A 26,889-nucleotide genomic window follows, 5' to 3' on the forward strand; every position below is an offset into this window, starting at 1 on the left:
CTGTTTCAGGTTGGCACAAAAGCAAAAAGCAGAATGGCACAGCCTTTAACTTCTGTTTTACTTTAAACACAAAACTAACACCTGCCTAAGGGACTGTGGTTTTACCTGATTACAAAAGGGTATTTCACACTGCACCTAGGTACAACCTCATTGAGATTTTGTCTTTTACCTGAATTAAATTGTCCTGAAAATTGAATTTAAATTATTGCATTCCGTTTCCAACAGCAGCACCTCTGATCTGAGTTTTTTTATGTGCTTAATATAAGATCACTTAATTCTAAAACTGTCATTTTAATAAAATTAAGTGATCAGAAAATTTCATGTCTCACTGCAACTTGTATTAGACCCAATGGATTGTTTAATGTGAAGCCACTCCTTTAGGTTATAATTACACACACAGTCCAATGTTTAGACAAATGAGGTGGTATAGGTGTTGTCTACCAAAAAGAGTTTTTCTTTTGTAATGGACTCAGGAGTGGCCCTAGTAAATACTCCAGGTGAAGTCTGCGCATGTGAGAATAGTGTGGAAATATTCTAGAGTTTCTCCTGCATGCACTGCACAGGCTCCGCCCCCACACCTAAGTATGGAGAGAGATTAGTCTCAAAATACTTTACAAAAGCGTAAATGTAAATCCACAAATTAAACACAGACATGTTTCACTGTTTACAAATGAATACATCCCAATCTGTGTCTCACAGTCTGCAATTTGTACAAATACAGTTACATGGCTTGTTCACCTGCTGGCCACATTTGTGGATCAGGCTCCATTTGTATTTGGACCTGGTAAAATGCGAACAGAAAGTCTCAAAATCCAAAAACTCACGAGAGGAAATGAACAAATGCATGCCACGGAAAACACGTGAGTGACTTGATCCACAAAAGCAAATTCTACATTTTACAAATAAATTTTAAATTCGAGACTTCGACTTTACAAATATTTGCAATGTAAATTTTAACAAATGTATTTATTTTCGCATAAAACCATGATATATTTATGAAAACCAAACACATGTGTTTATGAATGTAACTGTATTTGTACAAACTGCAGTCTGTGAGACACAGAGTGTGATGTATTTATTTGTGAACAGTGAAACATGTCTGTGACTTCTGTTTTATTTGTGGATTAACATTTACGCATTTGTAAAGTATTTCGAGACTAATCTCTCTCCATACCTAAAGCACTTGTCCCATTTCCAGTTGGGAGAGCACACATGACACAGAAAATCTCTTGCAGTGAGCCACAAGTGTAAACAACTACTCTGAGACATCTCCGAACACGATACTCTGAATTTTCTCTACAAATTCTCTGGAGTTCATGTGTAAAAAAGGCACAAGAGAGTGTTCAAATAAAATATATTATCTTCAACCTTAGACAATAAATAGACAAGTACGTGCCAATGGGTGGTAACATGCTGCATCAGTAAACACTGATCCTGCACAGAGATTTCAGGAATGAGTGAACAATAAACAATAAGCCAGTCATTGCCAATCATTGCCAGTAAGCACTGGATGCACAGGTCCAGCGACATGTTTGGACAGAAATAGAAATAGAATGAATTCTTGAAGTGCACACATTTACCTGAACCATGACCAGTTCTGTCACGCAGTATAAGTTCTTCCTGTTTTTGTATTTTTCAACAATCAGAATCAACAATAAGACACAAAGGCTTAAGAACACACCGGCAATAAACAGTGGCACCAAGCAACACAAAACACAACCCAGTAAAAATTTCAAGTGAATACATTCAAAAAATTATAATAAAAATATATGTAAAATGCCCTTCCTGGATCAGGGCCTTGTCGTGGCGGAAGGGCTTGTGTGGTCTCATGACCTCCAGGGCTATGTCGTCGGGAGCTGTTAGTTCCCAGTAGGGTCTCCGATGGCGAACAGGTCTAGAGTGAAGATCCAGACAAACATGATCCAAAAGCATTCCTATGAGTACACCCATTAAAATTCAGTGTACCCTGCCCGGGCGAGGGTTACCAGGACCTACCCCTGGAGCCAGGCCTGGGGGTAGTGTCCGACGGCGAGCGCCTGGTGGCCAGGCAGCCCACATAACCCAGCTGGGCTCAGCCCGAAATGGCAACGTGGGAGGATCATGTGGGCTCACCATCCGCAATATCCAGAGTAGGGGTGCGTGAGGTTGAGAGATACCAGCTAGATATAGTTGAGCTCACCTCTACACACAGTGTAGGCTCTGGAACCAAACTCCTCAATAGGGGTTGGTCTCTCTCCTACTCAGGAGTTGCACAGGGTGAGAGGCGCCGGGCGGGTGTGGGGATACTCACAAGTCCCCGGCTGGCACCTGTACAGCTGGAGTTTGTCCCAGTAAACGAGAGGGTCACCTCAATGCGGCTCCGGCTTGCAGAGAGGAAAACTTTGACTATTGTGTGTGCGTATGCACCGAACAGCAGCTCAGAGTATTCGGCCTTCTTGCAGGCAGTGAGTGTAGGTCTAGAGGGTATTCCATGCACTGGCTCTATTGTTTTAATGGGGGACTTCAATGCTCACATTGGCAATGACTGGGAAACCTGGAGAGGAGTGATTGGGAGGAACGGACTGCCTGATCTAAACCCGAGTGGTGTGATGTTGTTGGACTTCTGTACTAGCCATGGTTTGTCCATAACTAACACCATGTTCGAACATAAGATTGCTCATAAGTGTACTTGGTACCAGAGCACTCTGGGCCAAGGGTCAATGATCGACTTTGTGGTTGTGTCTTCTGACCTGAGGCCATATGTTTTGGACACTCAGGTAAAGAGAGGAGCTGAGTTGTCAACCGATCACCATCTGGTGGTGAGTTTGCTCCGATGGCGGGGAAAGCTGCCGGGCAGACCTGGTAAACCCAAACGTATAGTGAGGGTTTGCTGGGAAAAGCTGGCAGATGACTCCGGATGGATTTCAACTCTCACCTCCGAGAGAACTTCTCACATGTTCCGGAGGAGGTAGGCGGAATGGAGTCTGAATGGACACTGTTCCGGACCTCCATCGTGGAAGCGGCTGCAAGTAGCTGTGGTCAAAAGCTCGTCGGTGCCTGTTATGGCGGCAACCCAAGAACTCGTTGGTGGACACCGGGGGTGAGGGAAGCTGTCAAGCAGAAGAAGGAGGCTTTTCGAGATTGGCTAGCTCGGGGAACTTCTTATTCTGCGGATGGGTACCGGCAGGCGAAAAAGGCTGCAGCTGTGGCAGTTGCTGAAGCAAAATCCAGAGCATAGGAGAAGTTTGTAGAGGCCATGGAGAATGACTTCCGGGCAGCCTCACAGAGGTTCTGGAAAACACTCCGACAACTCAGGAGGGGGAGGGGGGACACTGTCCAAGCTGTGCTCAGCAAGGATGGTGAAACTCTGAACTCGACTGAGCGTATTGTTGGGCGTTGGAAGGAGCACTTTGAGGAACTCCTTAACCCAAGAGACATGCCTCCTGTGCAGGAGGTAGGGCCAGAAGTGTCTGGGGGGTCAGATTCCATTTCCTTGGCTGAAGTCACTGAGGTGGTGAAAAAGCTTCGTAGTGGCAAAACTCCAGGAGTGGATGAGATTCGCCCAGAGTTACTGAAGGCACTCGATACTGTGGGGCTGTCTTGGATGACACGCCTATACAATATTGCATGGACCTCGAGTACGGTGCCTTTGGATTGGCAAACCGGGGTGGTGGTTCCTATTTTCAAAAAAGGGGACTGGAGAAAGTGTGGCAATTATCGTAGCATTACACTTCTCAGCCTCCCGCGGAAAGTCCATGCCAAGGTGCTGGAAAGGAGAATCCGTCCGATAGTCAAACCTAGGATTTTGGAGGAACAATGCGGATTTTGTCCTGGCCGTGGAACTATGGACCAACTCTTTACTCTTTCACAGATGATTGAGGGGGCGTGGGAATTTGCTACTCCACTCTACACATGCTTTGTGGATTTGGAGAAGGCATATGACCTCGTTCCCCGAGAGATTCTGTGGTGCTCCGGGAGTATGGGGTGCCAGGGTCGCTCCGACGAGCCGTACGGTCCTTGTACTCTCAGAGTTTGAGTTGTGTTCGCAAGCTTGTTCAGTGTGGGCATTGGACACCGTCAGGGCTGTGCCTTATCTCCACTCCTGTTCCTGATATTCATGGACAGGGTGGCGCAGCTTAGCCTGGGGCAGGAGGGCTTTCGTTGAGGAGCTCAGGAGGTGGCATCTCTGCTTTTGTGCGGATGATGTTGTTCTTCTGGCTTCTTCGCATGGAGGCCTCCAGCGTTCACTTGAGCAATTTGCAGCCGAGTGTGAAGCGGTCGTTATGCGGATCAGCACCTCCAGGTCTGAGGCCATGGTTATCTCCCGGAAACAGATGGCATGCTCCCTTCAGGTAAGGGGTGAGAACCTGCCCCAAGTGAAGGAGTTCAAGTATCTTGGGTTCTTGTTCACGAGTGATGGGAAGAGGGATGGTAAGATTGACCATAGGATAGGTGCAGCATCTGCAGTAATGCGGTCACTGTACCGCACCGTTGTGGTGAAGAGAGAGCTGAGCCATAAAGCAAAGCTCTCAATTTACTGGTCAGTCTACGTCCCCACTGTCACCTATGGTCATGAGCTCTGGGTAATGACCGAAAGAATAAGATTGCCGATACAAGCGGACGAAATGAGCTTTCTCCGACAGGTTGCTGGGCGTACTCTCCGTGATCGGGTGAGGAGCTCAGTGACTAGGGAGGAGCTCAGAGTAGAGTCGCTGCTCCTTCGCCTTGAGAGAAGTCAGTTGAGGTGGTTTGGGCATCTGATCAGGTTGCCTCCTGGACACCTCCCACTGGAGGTATACCAGGCACGTCCAACTGGAAGGAGGTCCCGGGGTAGACCCAGGACACGCTGGAGGGATTATATCTCCCGGCTGTCCTGGGAACACCTTGGGATCCCCCAGGAGGAATTGATGGATGTTGCAAGGGACAGAGACGTCTGGGCTTCTTTGCTCGCCCTGTTGCCACCGCGACCCTGTAATGGAAAAGCGGAAAAGGAGATTATGTATGTATATATATATATATATAAAATGTAAAATATTTGATAGAGCTCTTTAAAAACACAATAATTTTTCTAAAGTTTATCAAGAACATTCATAAACATCTCCATTTTGAAAACAGAAAAGGATCATGTATATTTTAATAAATGTATTTATTATTTTTATAAAGTTGTGATGGGACGGTCATAAATGATCCAGCTCAAAAGCCATTTTTCACTTGAACAAGAGGGAGTGAGAGTCTCCTGCAAAGTTCTCTTGGGAGAAAAGAGAGAGAATCTTGCACTTGTTTACTGCTTTCTGCTCCAGTGTCTTCAAAGTTGTAATTACTTTGGTGAGCACTGTAGATGTACCGGGTCCTGGTAATGTGTTGAAATATTGCTGCTTTTAAAGGCTGTTTCTAACGTGATTCAGATACAAACACTTTAATTTTAAAATACTGCCTTGTATGGCACTGCTTTGTTTGTCAGTACAACATGATGCTGCCTTTTGTTTCAGACACAGCCAACGTCAGACTGTTATCTGGATGCTGCTTTTTCTTTTTGCTTTGCACATTATAATTTATATTTTGTTGAGTGATGTTTGTTAATATTGTGTTGCTTCACTGCACAAATTTACAATATAATATACGCAATCAGAGATTGGACCTTTTTGTCTAATTGAGATGGGTTTTTGTTTAGTATTGCATACTTGATTTTTGTAGCACTTAGAGTATATAAATAAAGCCAAATAAACAATAAACATTTGATATAAGGTATGACTTTAAGTTAGTTATTTATTTTACACATAATTTGGTAATAAAACAGAAGCCACTTGGGAGCCAAAAGGGCTAGCTCTTTTTAGTGAGCCGAGCCAAAAGAACAGACTCTTTAGAAGTACCCAGAATACCCATCACTAGTGGAAAGCAGTGTCTCCACCACTGAGCCACATCAGTGATGTAAGCAGAGGAATTTGGGCCAGGAATGCAAATCAGAGACAGAGTGAGGGAATATAAATCACTGTAATAAAAACTGAAAGTAGTTGGGTGATACATCGCTTACAGGATGAGTACAAGCAAAAATACAGGAGGCCCTTCAAACAGCGGGTGAGTTTGTGGTTAATTCTTATTAAAGATGAAGTTTACTTCTTGGTCCCTGTACAATTTGAACATTAACATTAAACTGGATTAAAATGTAAAAAAAAAAAAAAAGGAAAACAGGAAATGACCCATTATCTGGTTTATGATTTGAAAAGAAACAATCACAAGGAAGATATTGCCCCTGTGTCTTTTTCCTGTGGCTGCTGTGAGGGCGATTTAAGGCATGTTCCGTGTTTGCTACTCCTCTGCTCTCTCTGTTTACAGATGCATTGCTTAGGAGGATGGCTCTGGTGACAAACATTAAATGTCACGTGATTTGGGGGAAAATAAATCTGAGACTTCCTTTAAGAGGATGAGGATTATTTTTAAAATATCTTGAGTCAACTCTTACAACTCTTATCTTAAAAAAAAAAAATTTAATTCCTCCTCATAGTTCTGCAACACAGGGCAGATATTGTTGTGAAAGTATTTAGAGTCTGGTTCAAAACCCATCCAGCTGCAGCGTCTCTGTTCACAGCAAGAACAGCAGATTAAAGTCACAGTAAACCTCTTATTGAAGCACAGTCAACTTCCAAAGAATTAATTCTTTGAGCATCTGGGAGTTGATTTAGTGTTGAAAATCGAGTCAGTCTCATGTTGCTACCCAATTTGCAGAACATCATGCTTTTGTGTCTTTTGCTGATAGCTCTGATATGTTATTAATTTCTTCTTCGAAGATTATTTTAAATAGACACAGCTCTTTTTTGGTTGAATGACATGTGTGTCCCACATCGTTATTTGTAATGTTTTGTTTTGTCTACCTCTACATATATCTACACTGTAAATAAACACATTCTGCAGGTGTTCCAGTTGTTTAAAACTGTAAAGGACAAAGACATTTTTGCATGGGTTTAAAGTTACTCTCTCTTCAAGATAAAGCTCCCTTCTGCTTTGGAAAACAGCCTCTCTGCTCTAAAACACCATCAAAGCTATAAAATAACATACTGAATTATTCCATGAACAAAAACATACTCTCTCCTCATACACAGATACTTACGAGCACTTGTTACATCTTTGAGGAAGAGGTATTTAAATTAGCTTTTAACACAATGTTCAGACATCTACGTCATTATTTATATTTGTCTTAGAAACAATGGGAGGTTTACATGAGGCTACTTTTTATTGACACACCTGTCAAACTATTATGAGCAGCACTGGGCAAATCAGCTCAGTTTTTTTATTTTACTGAGCTTCTTCAAATATTACAGCACAGTTTTTGGGTCTAAACCTTGTCGGATCATCTTCAGCATTGTTAAGGAAAAATGTTTTAAGCTCATTTTTAAGCTTTGAAGAGATTGTTAAACTTGTGGATCAAATAACCAAAGTATGGAGGATGAATATGAAGAAGCAGAGCAATGGCATAATTATTTAAATGTTCTGAATTGATTTCTGTATTTCCACATTTCTACATTAATTACTGTATTTGCACGTTACTACATTTCTTTATTTCTGTGTCTATATCTTAATCGAGTGGGCGGTCCTAACATCACTTTAAGGCAGGATTGATCAGCTTAGCAAAACAGTACCCGGTCCAGCCTCTCTTGCGTCTGACAGTTTTACTGATAGAGTGGGGACCTCACAGAGATCTCCTAACTTACACTAACAACAGTGTTCTGTGATTCAGTGCAGCAAATATAAGAACTGCTACAATGTATTGTTGCTCAGTGATAGTAAGCCTCATCATAGTAAGGTGTTTCCCAACCCTGGTCTGAGAGGTATCCTGCCCAGGACATTTATGGTTTTTCTTTTACACAACACACCTGATTCAACTAATTACTTAATCAACAAGTGTTTCAGAGCTGCAGGGGGTGTGTTAAAGCAGGGAAACCACTGAAGTGTGTAACCCATCCTCCTCTGGTGGATAACAGAGAGCACAACAAATAACAAAACAGAACTGAAATGAACTGATAGAGATAATGTTGAAAATGATGTGAAGGTAAAATATTAGTGATGATGATGTCTGAGGAAGCAGGAGGTGCACTGTCAGAAAAACTGTTGATCACTGGTGATACCCTCAGTGGGACATGTTCTGTACCTTTAATTAGGAAACATAATTATACTTTACTCTATATTAACTGTAGATTTTAAAGTTGTGTTGAGTTCATTCGCTCCGTTTCATCTCCAGGACTTTTATTGTGTTCTTTTATTCTCCACAGTTGTATAATGAAAGATTACAGAGATCCCCCTCTCCTTCTGGAGAAAAGAATGTAATGAACCTTTAGGGAACACAACTGGACTCTAACACCACTGCTGTACCTTTAAAGATACACTACACTGTTTGTAGCTTCAGTGACAGTAATGAACTTGTACAATACTTTTATTTCTGAAAGTGTATGGTATAAAAAATAAGGTCAAGCACATCCAAAGTGAAAAACTTCATAAATAACATTGTGATGTAGGTATGAGCCCAACTGCTGAGAGACAACTTTTTCTCAAATGTTAGCAATAAAAGGGAGGGAATCCTGTCCTTGTTGCAAATAGAAACATTTAAAACGTATTACTAATATGTGATTTTGGAATGTAAGGGGAACCCACACAGCTTGGAGAAACTTTCAGAGTATATACTAAACGTACTGAGATAATTAATGGAATCTGAATAAAGAGTTGAATAATAATGAATCTCTCTCTCTCTCTCTCTCTCTCTCTCTCTCTCTCTCTCTCTCTCTCTCAGTGACAAGTCGAAGGAGAGAAAGGGTTGTCTGGATTGTGAGGATTATTTCATGGCTGTAGCAGTTCTGACGTCTCAGAGGAGTAAAGACCCCAACACTCAGGTACTGGGTCCTAGGGTTATTGAATCAGTGATTCTTGAGTAATTAGCTGAATTGGGTGTGTTGAGAGTAGGGAAAGTATATATACAGGGAAGGATCTTAAATAATCCAGTCTGAAGCAAAACATAGCTTCCAGCAGGGGTTCGTTCAGAACATCATATCCTTCATTCTTTTCTGCCTTACTTCTTAATTTCCTTCCTTCCTTTTATTTTTTCCTAATTAGTAATGCACTTACTATTACCTTTCCTTTCCTCCAACCTTCCTTTTTACACACCTGTTTTCTTAACCTGATTAATACTGACTGCTGAAACAGTTCTTAGAAAACCTTAGTTTAGGCCCACGATTGAATATCTATCCCTTTTTCTGGAGGGCTCCATCTCTGTGTGCAGTGACGTCAGTGTGCGTGTCCACAGTAGAGGTAGCGATTAACCGATTTATCGGCCGATTTTTTTTCATATAATCAGCATTGGCCGATATATTAGCGCTTATTTGCATATATTTTATATATAATCTCACTCGATAAATCAGTATTTAAGATAATCCAAACTTCAGGTTTCTTCCTCATCGATGACAAAACCGCTGCTTCTCGAAGCCTGAAGAGCTCACAAGCGGCTCACACACACAGAGTTAATACAGTGGCGCTTAACTTAGAGAGTCCCCTTCAAATCGAGACTAAATCTGAGTCTCTCCGTCAAACCGTTCGTGAGTAATCCTCATGTTTGTGTCAAGAGTACTGGCCGAAAAAACAGTACACATTTTCAAAAAATAATTAGAATATGATCCCCGTGGACCCATGTCACACCTACTGCCGCGTAGCTTAGGCTCTCAGCTTTCCGACAACATGTCAATCAAGTCTGTAGACCAATCAGGGGCAGAGTTATGGCGATGTGCACCAAGGAGTTGGGACAAACATGCAGCAGAGCGCATATGTTTTCAGCGCCTAACAGACCCAGACACCGTGAGAGAGACTCAGACGGTTCTGTTTGACAGCCACAAGCTCCACAAACAATAATCAAGTCAATAAACATCTTTTGAAAGCTTTGATTCCTTTTATTAGCTGCCTTTCCCTCACCGAGGACATTTAAATGCTGCAGGGGGTGTGGGGGAGGGTGCCTCGCTCTACAGCCAATCAGAGTGCAGCTCTCGCCTTTAACACATCAGTCATTTAAAGGAACACTGTACTCGGTGAGAAACAAGTGTAAACATCAGAAATAAACTCAGTACATCAGAATAAAACACACCATTACTAATGTTTTTTACTGTTTGGTGAGGGGTCAATGGCCACTTGGTGAGGGACAGGAGACGAGTTTCTCAAAGAAAGTAGAGAAAAACACTAATATGTTGACATTAGGTCCAGACCAGATCTATACACTGTATTTTTGCAGTAAAAGTAATCATTTTCCTTATGAAGAGCTTGGGGTCTAACAGAGACACTTGGAGAGGCTACGGTCCACTGTCTGCTCCAGCTTCAATAACTTCAGATCAGTAGGAGGTATCAACTCCAAATTTTACCTGATGAAAGTACACCCCTGGAGACACAAGTTTACAAAGGAAAAAGTAATGGGACTCATGAACTCTTCAGTTTATAGTCACTAACATTAAAAAAAAAAAAAAGCGCCTACATTTTTTTGTGGTTTTCATAAACTTTTGACCACTTCATATATATTTCAGGACTCTAAATGGTTTCTTTTAAAAATTTGAAGGGTTTTCTGTAAAAAAATAAATCATGATAATGCCTCTAGTTTATTCACTGCCTGAGGAATGGGAATATTAGCTTTACACATCTGCCATCGGCCACTACTGCTGTCTAAAAATGGTCATCGGCCATCAAAAAACCCACATTGGTCGATCACTAAGTAGAAGTATGGTATTTATTTAGTGTTTCCATAATGTGCACTGATGTTGAGTGTGCCTTGAAGGTGGGAGCATGTATCGTGAATCAGGAGAATAATATTGTGGGTATCGGTTATAACAGCATGCCCAAAGGCTGCGATGAAGACAAGATGCCGTGGGCTGGCTCGGCTGGGGACAAACTGGACACTAAATACCCATACGGTGAGTTATAGCCTTTATTTGTTGCTTTGTTTAATTTGTTTATCTTAGCAACTGAATAATCAACTAATAAACTTGATGGCATTTCCCTTCATAAGAATGCAGCGCTGCTTGAACTACACACATTTTAAATAGTGTGTTTATGAAGTGCTGTGTTGTTTGAGCTGTGTCCTGCTCCTCTGTCCTGATGCAGTGTGTTATGCAGTGATGAATGCCATCATGAACAAGAACAGCGCAAACGTGAGTGGCTGCTCCATATACGCGACTCTGTTTCCCAGCAATGAGTGTGCCAAGCTCATCATTCAGTCAGGTAATGTTCCCTCTTTCAAGCTCCCTGTAGTGCACTTCTTAATGTAGTTGTCTATGGAACATATGTGATAAAAAAGAGAATTTCTATGAGGATAACAACATTAAACTGAACAGATTTGCTCCACATTTCTCCTTCATCCTCGTCCCTGACTAAAATGGCGTGAAGTCCTCATTCCCTCAGCGAGTCGTGAGGGGCAGCGAGGCACCATGCAGGGCTCAGATTCTGCAGGACTTCCTCTCTCCCTCAGGGCTGCCACTCTATCACTTCCACTGGCCGTTATCTGAGGCTCAGAGGATGAGTACAGCACCAGATCTCTCCAGTGTTGAGAACCCACAATCCCAGGTCTCTCGAGCTGTGTGACAGAGACACTACCTGCTGCACCTTTGTGCTGCCTGAGACAATTAGATGTACTGATAGTTACTATACAAACCCACACACTGTGAAACAAGACTCCAGTCAGTTTACTGTGTGCTGCCTGAGTCAGAAACACGGGATAAAACGAGTCGTTCTGATTCTGCTCCGCTTCTGACATCAAGTGCAGAGACTTTAGAATGGCCCTGCCCCCTCGTCTGAGTCTGTCCAATCACAGCGCTGGACCCGTGTTTATGTGAGAGCACAAAGACGAGGTTAAACTCAGCAAAACAGACACAACGAGCGCGGAGATATAAGAGCACTGAGTAAAAGAGCACTGAGTAAATATAAGTAAAACTGAGTAAATATAAGAGCACTGAGTAAAAACAGAGAAAACGAGAATGGAGAAAAAAGAGAACTGAGCTCCTCACTGATGTGCGCTCGGGGTCGGGGTGAACAGTGAACGGCTCATACTATCAAATGTTTAATTACATTTAATTATAAAATGAGAACGGGCAGAGTGGGTTATAGAGTGGTATCTTGATAATTATATTGACTTCATTTATGAATAATAAATTCCAATAAAAACTACTGTAATTGGTAGAGATGGTGTCTTCATGTAACTACATCAAGGCTTTTAAAAAAATAAAATAAAATATCTGGAGCAGCTGCACAATTTTCCTCTCCATTTCTATTCGATCATTCTGTTCTTTTTTTCTCCTTTGTAGGTATAAAAGAAGTGATTTACCTGTCATATAGATACAAAAACACTGTGCAGATGGAAGCATCCAAGAAGCTGCTAGACATGGCTGAAGTCAAGTACAGGTCAGTGTCTGCAAAGGACCGCAACAAACTTTAAGGTTCCCTATTATTTTACAGTTTATAATGATCAAATTTCCAAATACAGGGTGTGAGCAGATCAAAGTTGGGCAAGATAGTGTCACTATGACCTCAAAAGGCACTCAAAGCAAAAGGGAAACAATAAAACCAGTAAAATTCCAGGCGTCAATGGCTACCTATATGAATGGCACAAAACTGAAAACAGAGAGATAATTACTCAATTTCTTAAGGAATATTTTAGCTATGTTCTCGAGGCAGGTGAGACGTCTCATCCTGGAGACAAGAAGAAGTAATCCCCAAAATGGACAAAGCTAAGACAAAATGCGGTTCCTATAAACGTATTCAAAGTGATCGGAAAATACTATCCCAGGGAGACACAGGGAGAACACACCACACTCCTCACAGACAGTCACCCGGAGGAAACCCACGCAGACACAGGGAGAACACACCACATTCCTCACAGACAGTCACCCGTAGGAAACCCACGCAGACACAAGGAGAACACACCACACTCCTCACAGACAGTCACTCGGAGGAAACTCATGCAGACACAGGGAGAACATACCACACTCCTCACAGACAGTCACCTGTAGGAAACCCACGCAGACACAGGGAGAACACACCACACTCCTTACAGACAGTCACCCGGAGGAAACTCACGCAGACACAGGGAGAACACACCACACTCCTCACAGACAGTCACCCGTAGGAAACTCACGCAGACACATGGAGAACACACCACACTCCTCACAGACAGTCACCCGGAGGAAACTCACGCAGACACAGAGAGAACAACAGTCAGAATATTAATGAGAATTTATCTAAACAATATCTCTTAAAGTGAAGTTATGCTAATAACATAATTTTGGGAGTAGGACCACGCCCAAACTCCTCCTTTCAGCCCTCTATATACCCTGCAAATTCACATAATTTCTGCGACAGACAAACTCGCCTCATTTAGTTCAGGAGACGGATCTTGACTCGACTGCTTCACGACGTCAACTTGTTCACGAGTCATTCCTGCTGATCCCTATATTCGGAGCCGTGTTCGGCCTTTATCAAGCCCACTTAGCCTCCTGTTTTAAACTCGCTCCTGCTAAACAGCTATGGGACTTCCCGGTATCTGAAGTAACGTACGGCCGTTGTCATGCCTGCAACCGCTTCAACTGTTCTATGCTCTGCTGTCTTACCCGCTCCGGATCGGTGCTTTGTTCTCCTGCTTCTCCTCCCACTGCATTCGGCCTCCCGAGTGACCCCCCGCATATCCCTCCGACGCTGGCGAAAGGCTTCGAGCCTCTCCTTATCTTCATCTTCGGCTACACTGCTACGGGACTGCCTCGCGTTTTGGGGAACGCGAATCTACCGTCGTCACGGCTGCGGCTCCACATCTACGAGCGCCTTGAGACTCCCATTTCCTCCTCTCCGGCAGAACAGCCTCGGCGTTCCAGCAACGTGCTCCGAAACAATGGCGTCGCTCACTCAGCTAAAGAGAGAGAAACCCGTCTGCCGGTGTAAGGATCCCCTGCGCAGCAATGCGATGACATCACAACCGTCTATCTCCGACGCACCCTGCTGGAGTATCCTTCGTCTTCCCGTTATCCTTTCTGGTCGTGTCTCAGCTGGAGACATTAGCCTCAATGTCTTATGGTCTTTGCTGTCTCACAGGTCGGTGCCTTAGAGGGCTGTTTTGATAATAATATAATTATCTGAGCTGAATTGGATAATGGCTTAGAATCTGCATTATTTATGCACATCTCCCATGCAGTAGTTTACCTACACTGCTTGCCAAACTGGTCCTATCTGAAATGTTGGGAAAAAAAAAAAAGAGCAAAGCAGGCAGCATGTTTAAGCCTCCATTCCAAACCGGCTCCTCTTTCCATCTGAACACTACCTTGATTGACAGCATCGCACCCATTTAGACAGCCCTCCAAGTTCATTTCGTTCTCTCTTATCCTCTCTACGCATCATCCCACCCCTCCCCCTTTTCTTCCTCTACATCTGTCTCTACGCATCATCCCACCCCTCCCTTTATCATCCCACCCCTCCCCCCTTTTTCTTCCTCTACATCTGTCTCTACGCATCATCCCACCCCTCCCTTTATCATCCCACCCCTCCCCCCTTTTTCTTTCTCTACATCTGTCTCTACACATCATCCCACCCCTCCCCTTTTTCTTTCTCTACATCTGTCTCTACGCATCATCCCACCCCTCCCTTTATCATCCCACCCCTCCCCTTTTTTCTTTCTCTACATCTGTCTCTACGCATCATCCCTCCCCTCCCTTCATCATCCCACCTCTTCCCCTGTTGCAGCCGCAGCTGCATGCCTCAGACCTAGCTCGCACCTCTCTATAGGTGCTGCGGCGGGCCCATCTCCTGTCCAGCGCTCTGACCACTCGACGCGGTCTACTCTTCGTAGGTCTACTCTACGCATCATCCCACCCCTCCCTACATCTTCCCACTTTTTTCCCATTGCAGCCGCAGCTGTAAGCCTCAGACCTTCTAGCCCACACCCCTCTATAGGTGCTGCGGCGGGCCTGTCTCCTGTCCAGCGCCCTGGGCACTCGATGTGTTCTTCTCACTGCATGCCTTCCTCATTGCTGATTCATTTTCTTTCCACCCTCTTCCCCTGCTGCTGCTCTATGCCTCATACTTTCCAGCTCACACCCCCTCTATAGGTTGCCGTTGCAGGCCTGCCTCCTGCCTGGCGTTCTGGGCATTCTATGCAGTTTCCTTGTTGCACAGCTTCCTCACCCTAGATTCGCTCCCATCCGATCATCTCATTCTCCCAGCCTCTACATCAGCAGCTTGCATACTTCATGGACGCTCATCCCAACCTCTTTAATTTGCGGCCACGCCAGACCCCGCCTTTAACATTACAATTCTCATTTTTCTATTTAGGTGCTGCTGCAGACCCTCATCCTGACTCCTCTGCTGATGTGCTTCTCCCAACCTCCGGCTTCCAGTTTATACTCTCTTTTCAGTTGCTGCTGTGGACTATCGTACCAGACCCTCCTCTGTGCTGCCTTGCTGCTCACACTCTACAGCTTCTAGCTCCTGCTCTGTTTTCAGGTGCTTCGGTGGACCTTCATCCCTCACTTCTTACTGCTGCACTACTCAGAGTCCCTGACTGTTCTGTTATGAGGTTTCTAATATTATGCTGTAAGAAGCTGATTTATCCATATTGGATTAGAGGCAGAAAGCCCGCCCTCAGGTGTTGTTTTCAAGTATTGCAATTATCAATTTTATTTCATTGAAAAAACTTTATTGAACAGCAGTAGCAGTCCAGCAAAACAGTAATGGCTTTGCCTCTCAGTTCATGAAGTCCGGTTGGAATAAAGTACTGCACACATCTTTGTTTAATGTTGCATTGCCGGTATGTACCAAAGAAATTATTTCTTTGTGTTAGATATAGCTTACTTATGTGTTATTTTACTGTAAAATGAGTATTTTTGTTGTGCAAATTACCCGCGATTTGTGAAAAAGGAAGAAGATGCTTCTCTTCAGCCATTGCAAGTTGAAAATGTACTCCAAAACAAAAAGGAGCCCACCAGTGATGAGTCATTACACTCTGAAAAAGGTGATGATCCACAGCAAACGCCACTCTGTCCTCCCAGTTACCTTAACAACCCCTCAAACCCCCCAGTCATTACGTCATCTCCACATACTAATAAAGATTTGGCAGCCAAGTGGTCAAACCAAGTAGCAGCATCTAGCTTTTACGAAGCCAGACCCTCATGCCAGGAGTCTAGAGACTCTAATGTAAGTGACTTCATTAGGTATTTTGCTCGCCGTGAAATAGTAGCAACAGGGCTGCTCCAGTTTAATGACAAGCCCCAAAATTTCAGAGCCTGGAAGCGCTCCTTTGAAAACGCAATAAGGGGTTTAGATCTAACGGCAAGTGAGGAGATGGACTTGATGTTGAAGTGGCTTGGTAAAGAAACCGCTGAATATGTGGAGCGAATCCGGGCCATACACATTAATAACCCAGCCAATGGCCTCAACATGATGTGGGACAGACTTGAACAATGCTATGGCTCAGCGGAAGTGATTGAGGATGCACTTTTCAAGAGGATTGACGCATTTCCGAAAATCACACTCAAAGACTATGCAAAATTGAGGATGTTTAGTGACCTGCTCATGGAAATGCAGTGTGCTAAAAATGAAGGAGATCTCCCTGGCCTTGCATTCCTGGATACAGTAAGAGGAGTAAATCCTATAGTCCAAAAACTCCCCTTCCACTTGCAAGAAAAATGGATTACAGTTGGAGCTAACTACAAACGGGCTAAATGTGTGTCCTTCCCACCATTTAATGTTTTTGTAGACTTCGTTACACAAGAGGCTTACTCTAAGAATGATCCCAGCTTTAACTTCACATCATTTCCTGATGTTTCCAAACCAGACAAGCCACCCTGGAGAACAAACAGACAGAGAGAGATTTCAGTGCACAAAACTGATGTTGTCTCTCATTCTATTTCAGACACACATAGGTCTGCAGACAAAGCTGTGGGTAGTGGCAAGATTTGCCCCATTCACAAAAAACCTCATCCTCTCTCAAAATGCAGGACATTTCGTATGAAAACACTCGATGATAGGAAAATGTTCTTAAAGGAAAACAACCTTTGCTTCAAATGCTGTGCCTCATCTTCTCATATTGCAAAGGACTGTAAAGTTAAGGTACAGTGTTCTGAGTGCAGCAATGAGAGACACTGTACTGCTCTCCACCCAGGGCCAGCCCCCTGGTTAAAAGAAGCTGAACATGCGGTAATGCATGGCGGGGAGCCTGACTTCACAGAACCAGAGGAGATCACTTCCAGCTGCACCCAGGTTTGTGGCATAAATCACGCAGGTAGATCATGCTCCAAAATCTGCCTCGTTAAAGTGTACCCAGTAGGTAACCCAAAACAGGCAGCAAGGCTCTATGCTATCCATGATGAACAAAGTAACAGATCATTAGTACATCCTGAGTTCTTTGGACTGTTTAATGATTGTGGACCCAGTTCTCCCTACTCACTTAGGACATGTTCTGGAACTAAAGATACAATGGGAAGAAGAGCCACTGCTTATGTAGTGGAAGCCTTAGATGGTTCAGTCCACATTCCTCTGCCTAGCCTCATCGAATGCAAAGGTATCCCAAATGACAGAGATGAGATACCCACACCCAGCGCAGCCATGCACCACAGCCATCTGAAGTCAGTAGCTCACCTCATCCCTGAACTAGACCCTAATGACCCCATGTTAATGCTCCTTGGACGAGACGTTGTTAGAGTTCACAAAGTCCGTAAACAGATAAGTGGACTTAACAACGCTCCCTATGCTCAAAAATTGGACCCCGGGTGGGTCATAGTAGGGAACGTGTGTGTAGGTGATGTCCACAAAACCCTTGCGGTAAAGACTCTGTTCACAAATGCCACTGAGAAATGTCGTCCTACAATGTTTGAGCCATGCCCCAATGTTTTCAATATAAAAGAGAGACATTGTGAAATACAAGTCCCATCCAACTTTAGCACCCAACCTGAGGACAGTACTTGTGAACTAGACCACTTAGGATGTAATGTGTTCAAACAAACCAGGCATGACAATTACATTTCACCTTCCATTCAAGACTATGCTTTCTTAAAAATAATGGAAGAAGGACTGAAAAAGGACAAAGATAACAGCTGGACAGCTCCATTGCCATTCAAGCTGCCTCGCCAAAGATTTCCTAACAACAGACCACAAGCCCTGAGGCGCCTGATGTCACTTGTTCGCAACTTTGAAAAGAATGAGGAAATGAAGGAACACTTTGTGGCTTTCATGGACAAAATATTAAAAAACAAACATGCAGAAATGGCCCCCACACTGAAATATGGAGAGGAATGTTGGTATTTGCCACTTTTCGGTGTCTACCACCCCCGTAAACCCAAACAGATCGGAGTCGTCTTTGACAGCAGCGCTAAATACGAGGGTGTATCACTGAACGATGTGTTGTTAACAGGACCAGATTTTAACAACTCACTGCTGGGCGTCTTAATGCGATTCAGAAAGGAAGCTGTTGCCTTTACAGCAGACATTGAACAGATGTTTTATTGTTTCAATGTTCATGAGCAAGAAAGGAACTACCTGCTCTTTTTGTTGTTCCGTGACAATGACATTTCCAAAGACATCTTGAGTACAGGATGAGAGTCCATGTCTTTGGGAATAGTCCGTCACCAGCAGTGGCCATGTATGGCTTGCAGCAGTCTGTTCTACGCAGCGAGCTAAACAGCGATCCAGATGTGAGACAGTTTGTCACACGGGACTTCTACGTGGACGACGGACTTAAATCTCTTCCCACCATTGAAATGGCTGTCTCCCTACTCCAAAGAACTCGTGCCACACTGGCAAGATCAAATCTCAGACTGCATAAAATAGCAGCCAACAGAAAGGAAATATTAGATGCGTTTCCTACCCAAGATCATGCAAAAGACTTAAAAAGCTTAGACTTTGGAGCTGATTCAGTCCTCATGCAACGCAGCCTAGGTCTCCTTTGGGACCTAGGTAGAGACTGCTTCACCTTTCATATCCCAGATGAGACAAAGCCCTTTACAAGGAGAGGTGTTCTATCAACAATTAACAGCCTCTATGATCCACTAGGGTTTGTAGCACCTGTCACTATACAGGGAAAGTCTATTCTGCGTGAACTCACATTCGAAAATGGAGACTGGGATGCTCCATTACCCCCAGCAATGGAAGAGCCCTGGACTCTCTGGAGAGACTCACTTAAATAACTATCCAACCTTACCATTGCCAGAGCATACACAGACATTTCTCCCTCAACAGCCGCAGAAAGGGAGTTGAGCATGTTTTCGGATGCATCTACTAAAGCCATAGCTGCAGTGGCTTATCTAAGAGTGACAGATGCAGAAGGAAACTGTCAGGTAGGGTTCATTATGGGCAAGGCGAAGCTTGCACCACGCCCGGATCAGACCATACCCAGCTTGGAGCTTAGTGCTGCTGTGTTGGCAGTGGAGCTTGCGGATTTAATTGCAGATGAACTTGACCTTGAACTAGATTGCACTACATTCTATACAGACAGTAAAGTGGTCCTAGGTTATATCCACAATGAGACTAGGAGATTTTATGTCTATGTCAGTAACCGTGTAACCAGGATCCGCAAATCTTCTCAGCCAAGCCAATGGCATTATGTGACTAGCGGGCAGAACCCTGCGGATCATGCCACTCGTTCTGTCCCTGCATACCAGTTGCCCCTTAGCAACTGGTTTGCTGGCCCTGACTTTTTGCTTAAAGCCCAAAGGCTTCCAAATGACTCTTATGATCTTGTGGACCCTAGCATGGACTCAGTGGTTAGACCTCATGTAACTGCTCTCAAAACTACGTCCTCATCCAGGCAACTTGGGTCTGACAGATTCAGTAGGTTTTCCAACTGGAGGTCACTAATATGTGCTCTTTCAAGACTATTGCACGTCATCCACAACTTTAAATCACCGATAAGCAAGAACAATTGCTGCTGTGGTTGGCATTACTGTGACACAGGAATCACTGTGGATGAGTCTAAACAAGCGCAAAACATTGTGATTCAAGCAGTACAACAGGATGTGGATCTGAAGAGATCAGGTGCATACAAAATAATGAGAAACTGCCCAAAACCAGTCCTCTTAAGAACTTAGACCCTTATCTAGTTGAAAATGGTCTCCTTAGAGTAGGTGGGCGCATTGCCGACTCAAACTTGACTCAAGAGGAAAAGAACCCACTTCTAGTCCCAGGCCACCACCATGTAGCAGTTCTTCTCATAAAACACTATCACGATCAGGTTCACCATCAAGGTCGCCTGTTTACTGAAGGAGCTATACACTCTGCAGGGTGGTGGATAGTGGGTGGCAAGAGAAAGGTGAGCACAATCATTTATCAGTGTGTAACCTGCAAAAGACTTTGTGCCCCTCTGAGCACACAAAAAATGTCAAACCTCCCTCCAGATCGCCTTGCAATAGACCCGCCATTCACAAATGTGGGTTTAGATGTGTTTGGCCCATGGCTAGTGTCTTCCCGACGTACAAGAGGAAGTGTGAACCAAAACAAAAGGTGGGCTGTCATATTCACATGCCTGAGTATTAGGGCAGTTCACATTGAGGTGATAGAGTCACTCGACACGTCTAGCTTTATTAATGCGCTTAGACGGTTTCTAGCAATAAGAGGACCTGTAAAAACTATTCATTCTGATCGAGGTACCAATTTTGTCAGTGCATGTAAGGAACTGAAAATCCCTTCAAACTTGGACAATATAGCTGTACAGACCTACTTAAAAGAACGTGGATGTACTTGGACTTTTAACCCACCACATGCTTCTCATTTTGGCGGGTCGTGGGAGAGAATGATTGGCTTGGCCCGGAGAATATTGGACTCTATGTTTTTTAAACTCAAGACCACAAAGCTCACTGATGAAGTTCTTGCCACCTTCATGGCAGAGGTGACAGCTATCATGAATGCCAGGCCTCTTGTTCCAGTTTCCTCAGACCCAAGTGGCCCTTCCGTCTTAACCCCAGCTGCTCTTCTAACTCAGAAGATCATCCCTCTTCAGGCTCCAGCTGGTAACTTCACGACGTCAGATATTTACAGATACCAGTGGCGTCAGGTCCAGCACCTGTCAAACATCTTCTGGGACAGGTGGAAAAAAGAGTTCCTTCCTACTCTCCAGTCACGTCGCAAGTGGCAATCCAGCAAGCCCAATGTGAGTGTAGGAAGTGTCGTCGTACTCAGAGACAGTCAAGTACCAAGGAACGAATGGCCGCTTGGACTGATAACTAAAGTGTTTCCAAGTAAAGATGGCATAGTACGCAAAGTAGAAATTAAGGTAGCCAAATCAAATGGTTCAAAACTGTTCATAAGACCTATTTCAGAGATTGTAGTTTTGGTTCCTTCGTAAGACTTGTGTCTTTTCCCCTGAAGACTTAATTTGTGGCGTTTATTCACGCCAGACGGGGAGTGTTCTGTTATGAGGTTTCTAATATTATGCTGTAAGAAACTAATTTATCCATAATGGATTAGAGGCAGAAAGCCCGCCCTCAGGTGTTGTTTTCAAGTATTGCAATTATCAATTTTATTTCATTGAAAAAACTTTATTGAACAGCAGTAGCAGTCCAGCAAAACAGTAATGGCTTCGCCTCTCAGTTCATGAAGTCCGGTTGGAATAAAGTACTGCACACATCTTTGTTTAATGTTGCATTGCCAGTATGTACCAAAGAAATTATTTCTTTGTGTTAGATATAGCTTACTTATGTGTTATTTTACTGTAAAATGAGTATTTTTGTTGTGCAAATTACCCGCGATTTGCGGTGTTGGCCAAGATGGTGTCGGTAGCGTTAGTTTATACATATGGAAGTATCTAATGATGTAACTCAGTGGAAATTGGGTATAAAGTGCATTATGTGCTGCACATATTCATGTTTTATTGTATCGTTTCTCTCGTTTTCAGTTTCATCCTTTTGAATGTCATTAAACCTGCTGACAACGGTCTTCGGTCTCCAGAGTTGTGATATGATAAAGGTGTTAAATAGCCTTTGCATCAGACATGCACAAGTAGCGGCACACTGACTTTCCAGCTCATCGTCTTCCCGGGTGCCGTTACAGGCCATGTCCTAATCCTCTGCTTTGCATCTGTCCCGCACCAAGCCTCTTCCTTTACAGCACACCCTCTCTCCTGATGTGGACCTTCATCCTAATCCCCTTCCCCTCGTGGTTTCACTGCATCCTGCCTCTTCCTTTACAGCCCTCCTCTCCCACGCCACAGACCTTCGTCCCAACCCCATAGCTTTGCGGCCGCACCGCCCACCTTCAACTTCTCAGCTTGCACTCTCTCCTCAGAAACTGCTGTGGACGCTCATCCCTATGCCTTCCCCTCACAAACAAATGGCGCCCTGCGTCCACTGTACGGCTTGCACTCTCTCCTGCTGGATCTTACCTTCTGCTTCTGCTTGCAGCAAAGCTTCCCCTAGCGACTGCATCTCGCACTGCCTTTTATGGTACTGTTTGTACTAATTTTTCCAGCAGCTGCGGGCTTTCAACTTGACCTCTCCTCTTCACGATCATGCCGCTCCGAGCCCCAAAGTTCCAGCTTATGCTCTCTTCTCAGGCATGGCCTTGGACCAGCCCCCCTACGCAGCACTCTGGCCCTTGATGCCACCTCAAATTCTATTCACCCTCTCACATGCAGCCTTGTTGCTCTCAGCTTCTAACTTTCCAACTGGTGCCAGCGAGGACCTTACTCTTCTAATCATCTCTCGCTAGCAACAGCACCTCACCCTGCCTCCTATGGTAAGGTTCGCACTGATTCCTCCAGGCACTGTGGACCTTCAACCTGTCCTCCTGTCTTCACAACCACGCTGCTATCTAGCCCCTAAGTTCCAGCTTATGCTCTCTCCCTAGGTTACCTTGGACCGACACTTGATGCCACCTAGGGCACCTGTTATTTCAACACCCTCTAGGCATCTTCGTTATCTTGTAGTCAACTTTCTACATTGCCACCTTGCTTGAGCTCCTCGGCACTTTTTGGATTTTCCTCTTTCAGAGTTTTCTCCCTTGTGACAAAATGCCTTTTTTCTATCTCGCTTTCCTGCGGTGCTGACCTTTTTGGGCTTCTTAACTGGCCTCATCTGTCATCCCTCTAGATCACCATTCCGTTCTCGATTCTCTCTATGCCATTGGAAAGGCACCACCAGGGCACACCTGCCAACGAAGAATATCTCGCTTTATTAACACTGCCCCTCTGTAGTACTTGACTTCAAGGCTGCTACTAATCCACTTTCCACCAATTATTGCCAGCCTCAGACCCCTCACTATTACCCAATCACCATCAATTACACTGAAGTAGAAATTGGACTTAGCAACACTCTGTCCAGTGCATGGCAGCCTAGATAAATGTCACTATTATTGTTACACCATAGCAAAATGACATTTAGCTGGTGACAGTTAAAATTCTATTATTAGTTGATCAATTTGATTTCTGCCAATGTGATGATCTTGTCCATCTTAAGACCAACTCTGACTCTATATCACTTTTCGCAATCATCACCCCTTTACCACTGCAGCATCTGAATACTCGAATTACCAGTCACACTAGAATTTCCGTTATCATAATCAACAAAGGATATTCAACTTACTCATGCTATTTCTCTACCGTCTCACATGACACTCAATCATACACCAGTTTATTAAAGGTAGTTCATTTAAAGACTCACTAACCCTTCATTTCACCTAAACACAATCAGGACACCAATCAAACCCTTGACCAGAGTACCTGAACCTATCCATTCTGTAGCACTTAATGACCAGCATTCCTGTAAATTTTTTGGGGTCCGGCTTCTTTCGCATTCATAAGCCGCCCTAAACTCTTCCCCAAAAGACTTCTGAGTTTGCCTCCCCATTGCAGCCTCTGCGGGCATGGTCCGTACTAGCAAAGTGAAGTTATGCTAATAACATAATTTTGGGAGTAGGACCACGCCCGAACTCAGCCCTATATATACCCTGCAAATTCACGTCATTTCTGCGACAGACAAACTCGCCTCATTTAGTTCAGGAGACGGATCTTGACTCGACTGCTTCACGACGTCAGCTTGCTCCTCCGCGCTTAGTCATTCCTGCTGATCCCCATATTCGGAGCCGTGTTCGGCCTTTATCAAGCCCACTGAGCCTCCTGTTTTAAACTCGCTCCCACCTCCACCCCATCTCCACCCTTTTCTCATATTACTTTATCCAACGGGGGGGTCCGGCTTCATACGCATTCATAAGCCGCCCTAAACTCTTCCCCAAAAGACTTCTGAGTTTGCCTCCCCGTTGCAGCCTCTGCAGGCGTGGTCTGAACTAGCAAAAGGGGATGTCGACAAGTGTCCATGATGTTAAGCATTTCACCTTCCCTTTAATGCAATGGCCTGTAGTCTTGTGCTATACTTTTCATGTTGCTTATATTGTAAAAAAATCTTTGTAATACATTTTATTATGATTCAGTACAGTCACTGCCAAATGCTAAATGAATGATAGGTGATCACAGATACACGAGTAAATGAATGGCTGTATTACCTGCCCTGTGTGTGCAGAAAAATGAACAGGCTTTAAGTGGGAGTCTTCAGATGACTTCTTTGATTCTCTGATTGTTTTTCTGCCAACTCCTGTACTTTTAATACTATTGCTTCACATTACACATATTTATCTGAAGTTATTAAATTAATTGCAGTTACATATTGAATTCCATTTACATTTCAGCTGTAGTCTGTACAAGCAGCTTCTGCACTTCTACATTTTCAGTTTGTATTATTGATAAACCAGTACAGGGATGATATCTGGACCGAAAATGACCACGTTAAAATGCAGAAGTACAGACACTTGAGACTCAGAATGTATAATTCCTGCCACTAGAGGTGGTGGTTTGAGGCACATTTTAGCCAGATGTACCAGTACCCCCCTCAATGCAGCCAAAGCTTGCCCAATAAAATCTACACCCCTCCAAATACAATGAAACTTCTCATACAACTAAATCTCCGCCCACTACATCTTTCAAAAACCAGAATTCTGTCCAGAACAACTGAACACACTCCTACAGCCAAATCCCAACCAATACAGCACTGATCTGACCAGTTCCCCAACAGGAGGATTCTGGGTAATTGGGTCCTTCAGAGCTCCTGCATTCTGGAGTGGATTGAGGGTGATAGGGTGTGAACGTGTGAACTGCTTTTATCACTCCTCCTTATTTCCATTTGCTCCCTCTGTTACTCTCCCTCTCTCTGTTTCAGGCTCCGTTACTTTTCCTCTTTCTTTTTCCATCTCTTTCTCTTCAAAGTCTGAGGTGTGTTTACATCTTTTCTTTAACTGCGTCTACCTTCTACCTTCACTCATGGCCATTTTATCAGAAACACCTGCTGTAAACACTGGACAGACACCGGTCCGTCTCCTCGTTCCACTGAGAAGCAGGGTGTTAATCGAGTGGATCAGTTAATCCTCTTGGATCCAGTAACAGCTTCTACTCCTCAGGGATGGCTTTACAGTTGGAAAATTGCTGTGAAGATTTGATGGCAGTTGCAAGAGAGTTGCATTAGAGAGCCCAGGTGCTGATGTCAGATGATTGATTCTGTCACTCCAACTCGTCCCAAAAGAGCCCCATCTCTCAGAGAACACAGTTCTCCACTGCTCCACAGGACATTGGACATAGTGAGCTCATGTGCAGCTGCTCCAGTGCGTCTCATTTCATTTCCTAATTTTAAATACAGAAGATGTATAAATAAATGTTGTTTTCTGTTTTTCAGGCTGTTTACACCTAAGCAAAACCGCATTGTGATTGACTTAACCCCCAAATCTACCTCTAGACTGGAGAGTGGGAGTGCAAATGAAGAGCTGCCCTCAACAAAATAATCTGCTGACCGTCAATGAGATGAGGAGCAGGATTGTAATCCTCTGCAGTTAAATAAATAAATACCACATCACTAAAAACCAGTCTGAGTTATATACTACAGTCCCAAACTCGTTTATCGCTGAAATCTTACAGAAATACTTAAATATCACAGTACAGACATTTAAATTGTTACATCTTTTAAATTGTTCATAACTGACACTCAACTCTGATACACAAACCTTACTGAAAACAAACTGCAGCTCTTTAAACACAGTCTCAAACACATAGGTTTAGACTGAGCTGCAGGAACTGGTGGAGGGTGTGTATTGAGTCAGAGACTAATTGCATAATCAAAGATCAGCACGTACTAAATAGAGGTAGAGGTGTGTAATTACAGCAAATACATTTAAGGTGTTTGGGAACATTTATCTTAGAAAGAGCTTTAGTGAGGACAGAGGGGGACTTTAAGACACAGATTAGACTTTCAGTCCTCTCTTTAATATAATGAATTAATCCTGTACTTTTTTGGTGAAGGATTCACTTTAGTAATGTTTTAATCGGTTGTAATTTCTGTCTCTGTACTTTTGACAAATTAAACTTGTCCTCTTTCCTACGACTATAATTCTGAGTATTGATTGACTGTGTACACACTGAACGATCACTGGATTAGAAACACCTACCTTGTTTCTACACTCATTGTCCATTAAATCAGCTCCACTGACCACACAGGAGCACGTTGTAGATCTACAGTTACAGAGTGTAGCCTATATGTTGCTCTGCATACTTTCTCATTCCCATTTCCCCTTGTTCTTCCAAAGCCACGTTTGTGGTGCTGGTACACGTGGATCAGACACAGCAGTTTTACCTGTTATCCTTCAGGCCTTCTGTGTGTGAAGAGAGCAAACTGTGTGCAGTGGACGGATCTGATTTTCAAGATCGTGTAGTGGGAGCCAGGCTTAGGTTTGTTTCTCAAACACAGACCATGAGACACTGACGTTTAATCACATCATCTTCTAGAACAGAAAGATTATGTAGCGTTAAACACTCAAGCGTACACACACACACACACACACAGCGTTCTCACATTCTTGAATCTCTCTTTTTAAAGGTGAAATAATCACACAGAA

At 43.8% G+C, this 26,889-nt stretch overlaps 1 protein-coding gene across 2 annotated transcripts; it reads left to right on the forward strand.

The window, feature by feature from the left end:
- The first annotated feature begins 4,732 nt into the window (after nucleotides 1–4,732).
- On the forward strand, nucleotides 4,733–26,378 carry LOC136705546 (deoxycytidylate deaminase-like). Of its 2 annotated transcripts, none has more exons than XM_066679175.1 (6): nucleotides 4,733–4,978; nucleotides 8,759–8,858; nucleotides 10,775–10,910; nucleotides 11,101–11,217; nucleotides 12,297–12,393; nucleotides 25,677–26,378. In XM_066679175.1, the coding sequence occupies exons 1-6, from the start codon at nucleotides 4,887–4,889 to the stop codon at nucleotides 25,780–25,782; spliced, it is 648 nt and encodes a 215-aa protein (XP_066535272.1). In that variant the 5' UTR covers nucleotides 4,733–4,886; the 3' UTR covers nucleotides 25,783–26,378. The 2 variants fall into 2 exon arrangements, with proteins under 2 accessions (XP_066535272.1, XP_066535273.1); XM_066679176.1 differs by lacking the exon at nucleotides 4,733–4,978 and adding an exon at nucleotides 5,925–6,054.
- Nucleotides 26,379–26,889: the final 511 nt, after the last annotated feature.

The sequence above is a fragment of the Hoplias malabaricus genome, chromosome 8 (assembly GCF_029633855.1).
Source record: "Hoplias malabaricus isolate fHopMal1 chromosome 8, fHopMal1.hap1, whole genome shotgun sequence".
NCBI classification, from domain to species: domain Eukaryota; kingdom Metazoa; phylum Chordata; class Actinopteri; order Characiformes; family Erythrinidae; genus Hoplias; species Hoplias malabaricus.

Coding starts and splice junctions, on each gene's coding strand:
- LOC136705546 (XM_066679175.1), top strand. CDS start 4,887: ATGGATGTTGCAAGGGACAGAGACGTCTGGGCTTCTTTGCTCGCCCTG. Junction 11,218..12,296: donor CAAGCTCATCATTCAGTCAG/GTAATGTTCCCT, acceptor TCTCCTTTGTAG/GTATAAAAGAAGTGATTTAC. Junction 12,394..25,676: donor ATGGCTGAAGTCAAGTACAG/GTCAGTGTCTGC, acceptor TCTGTTTTTCAG/GCTGTTTACACCTAAGCAAA.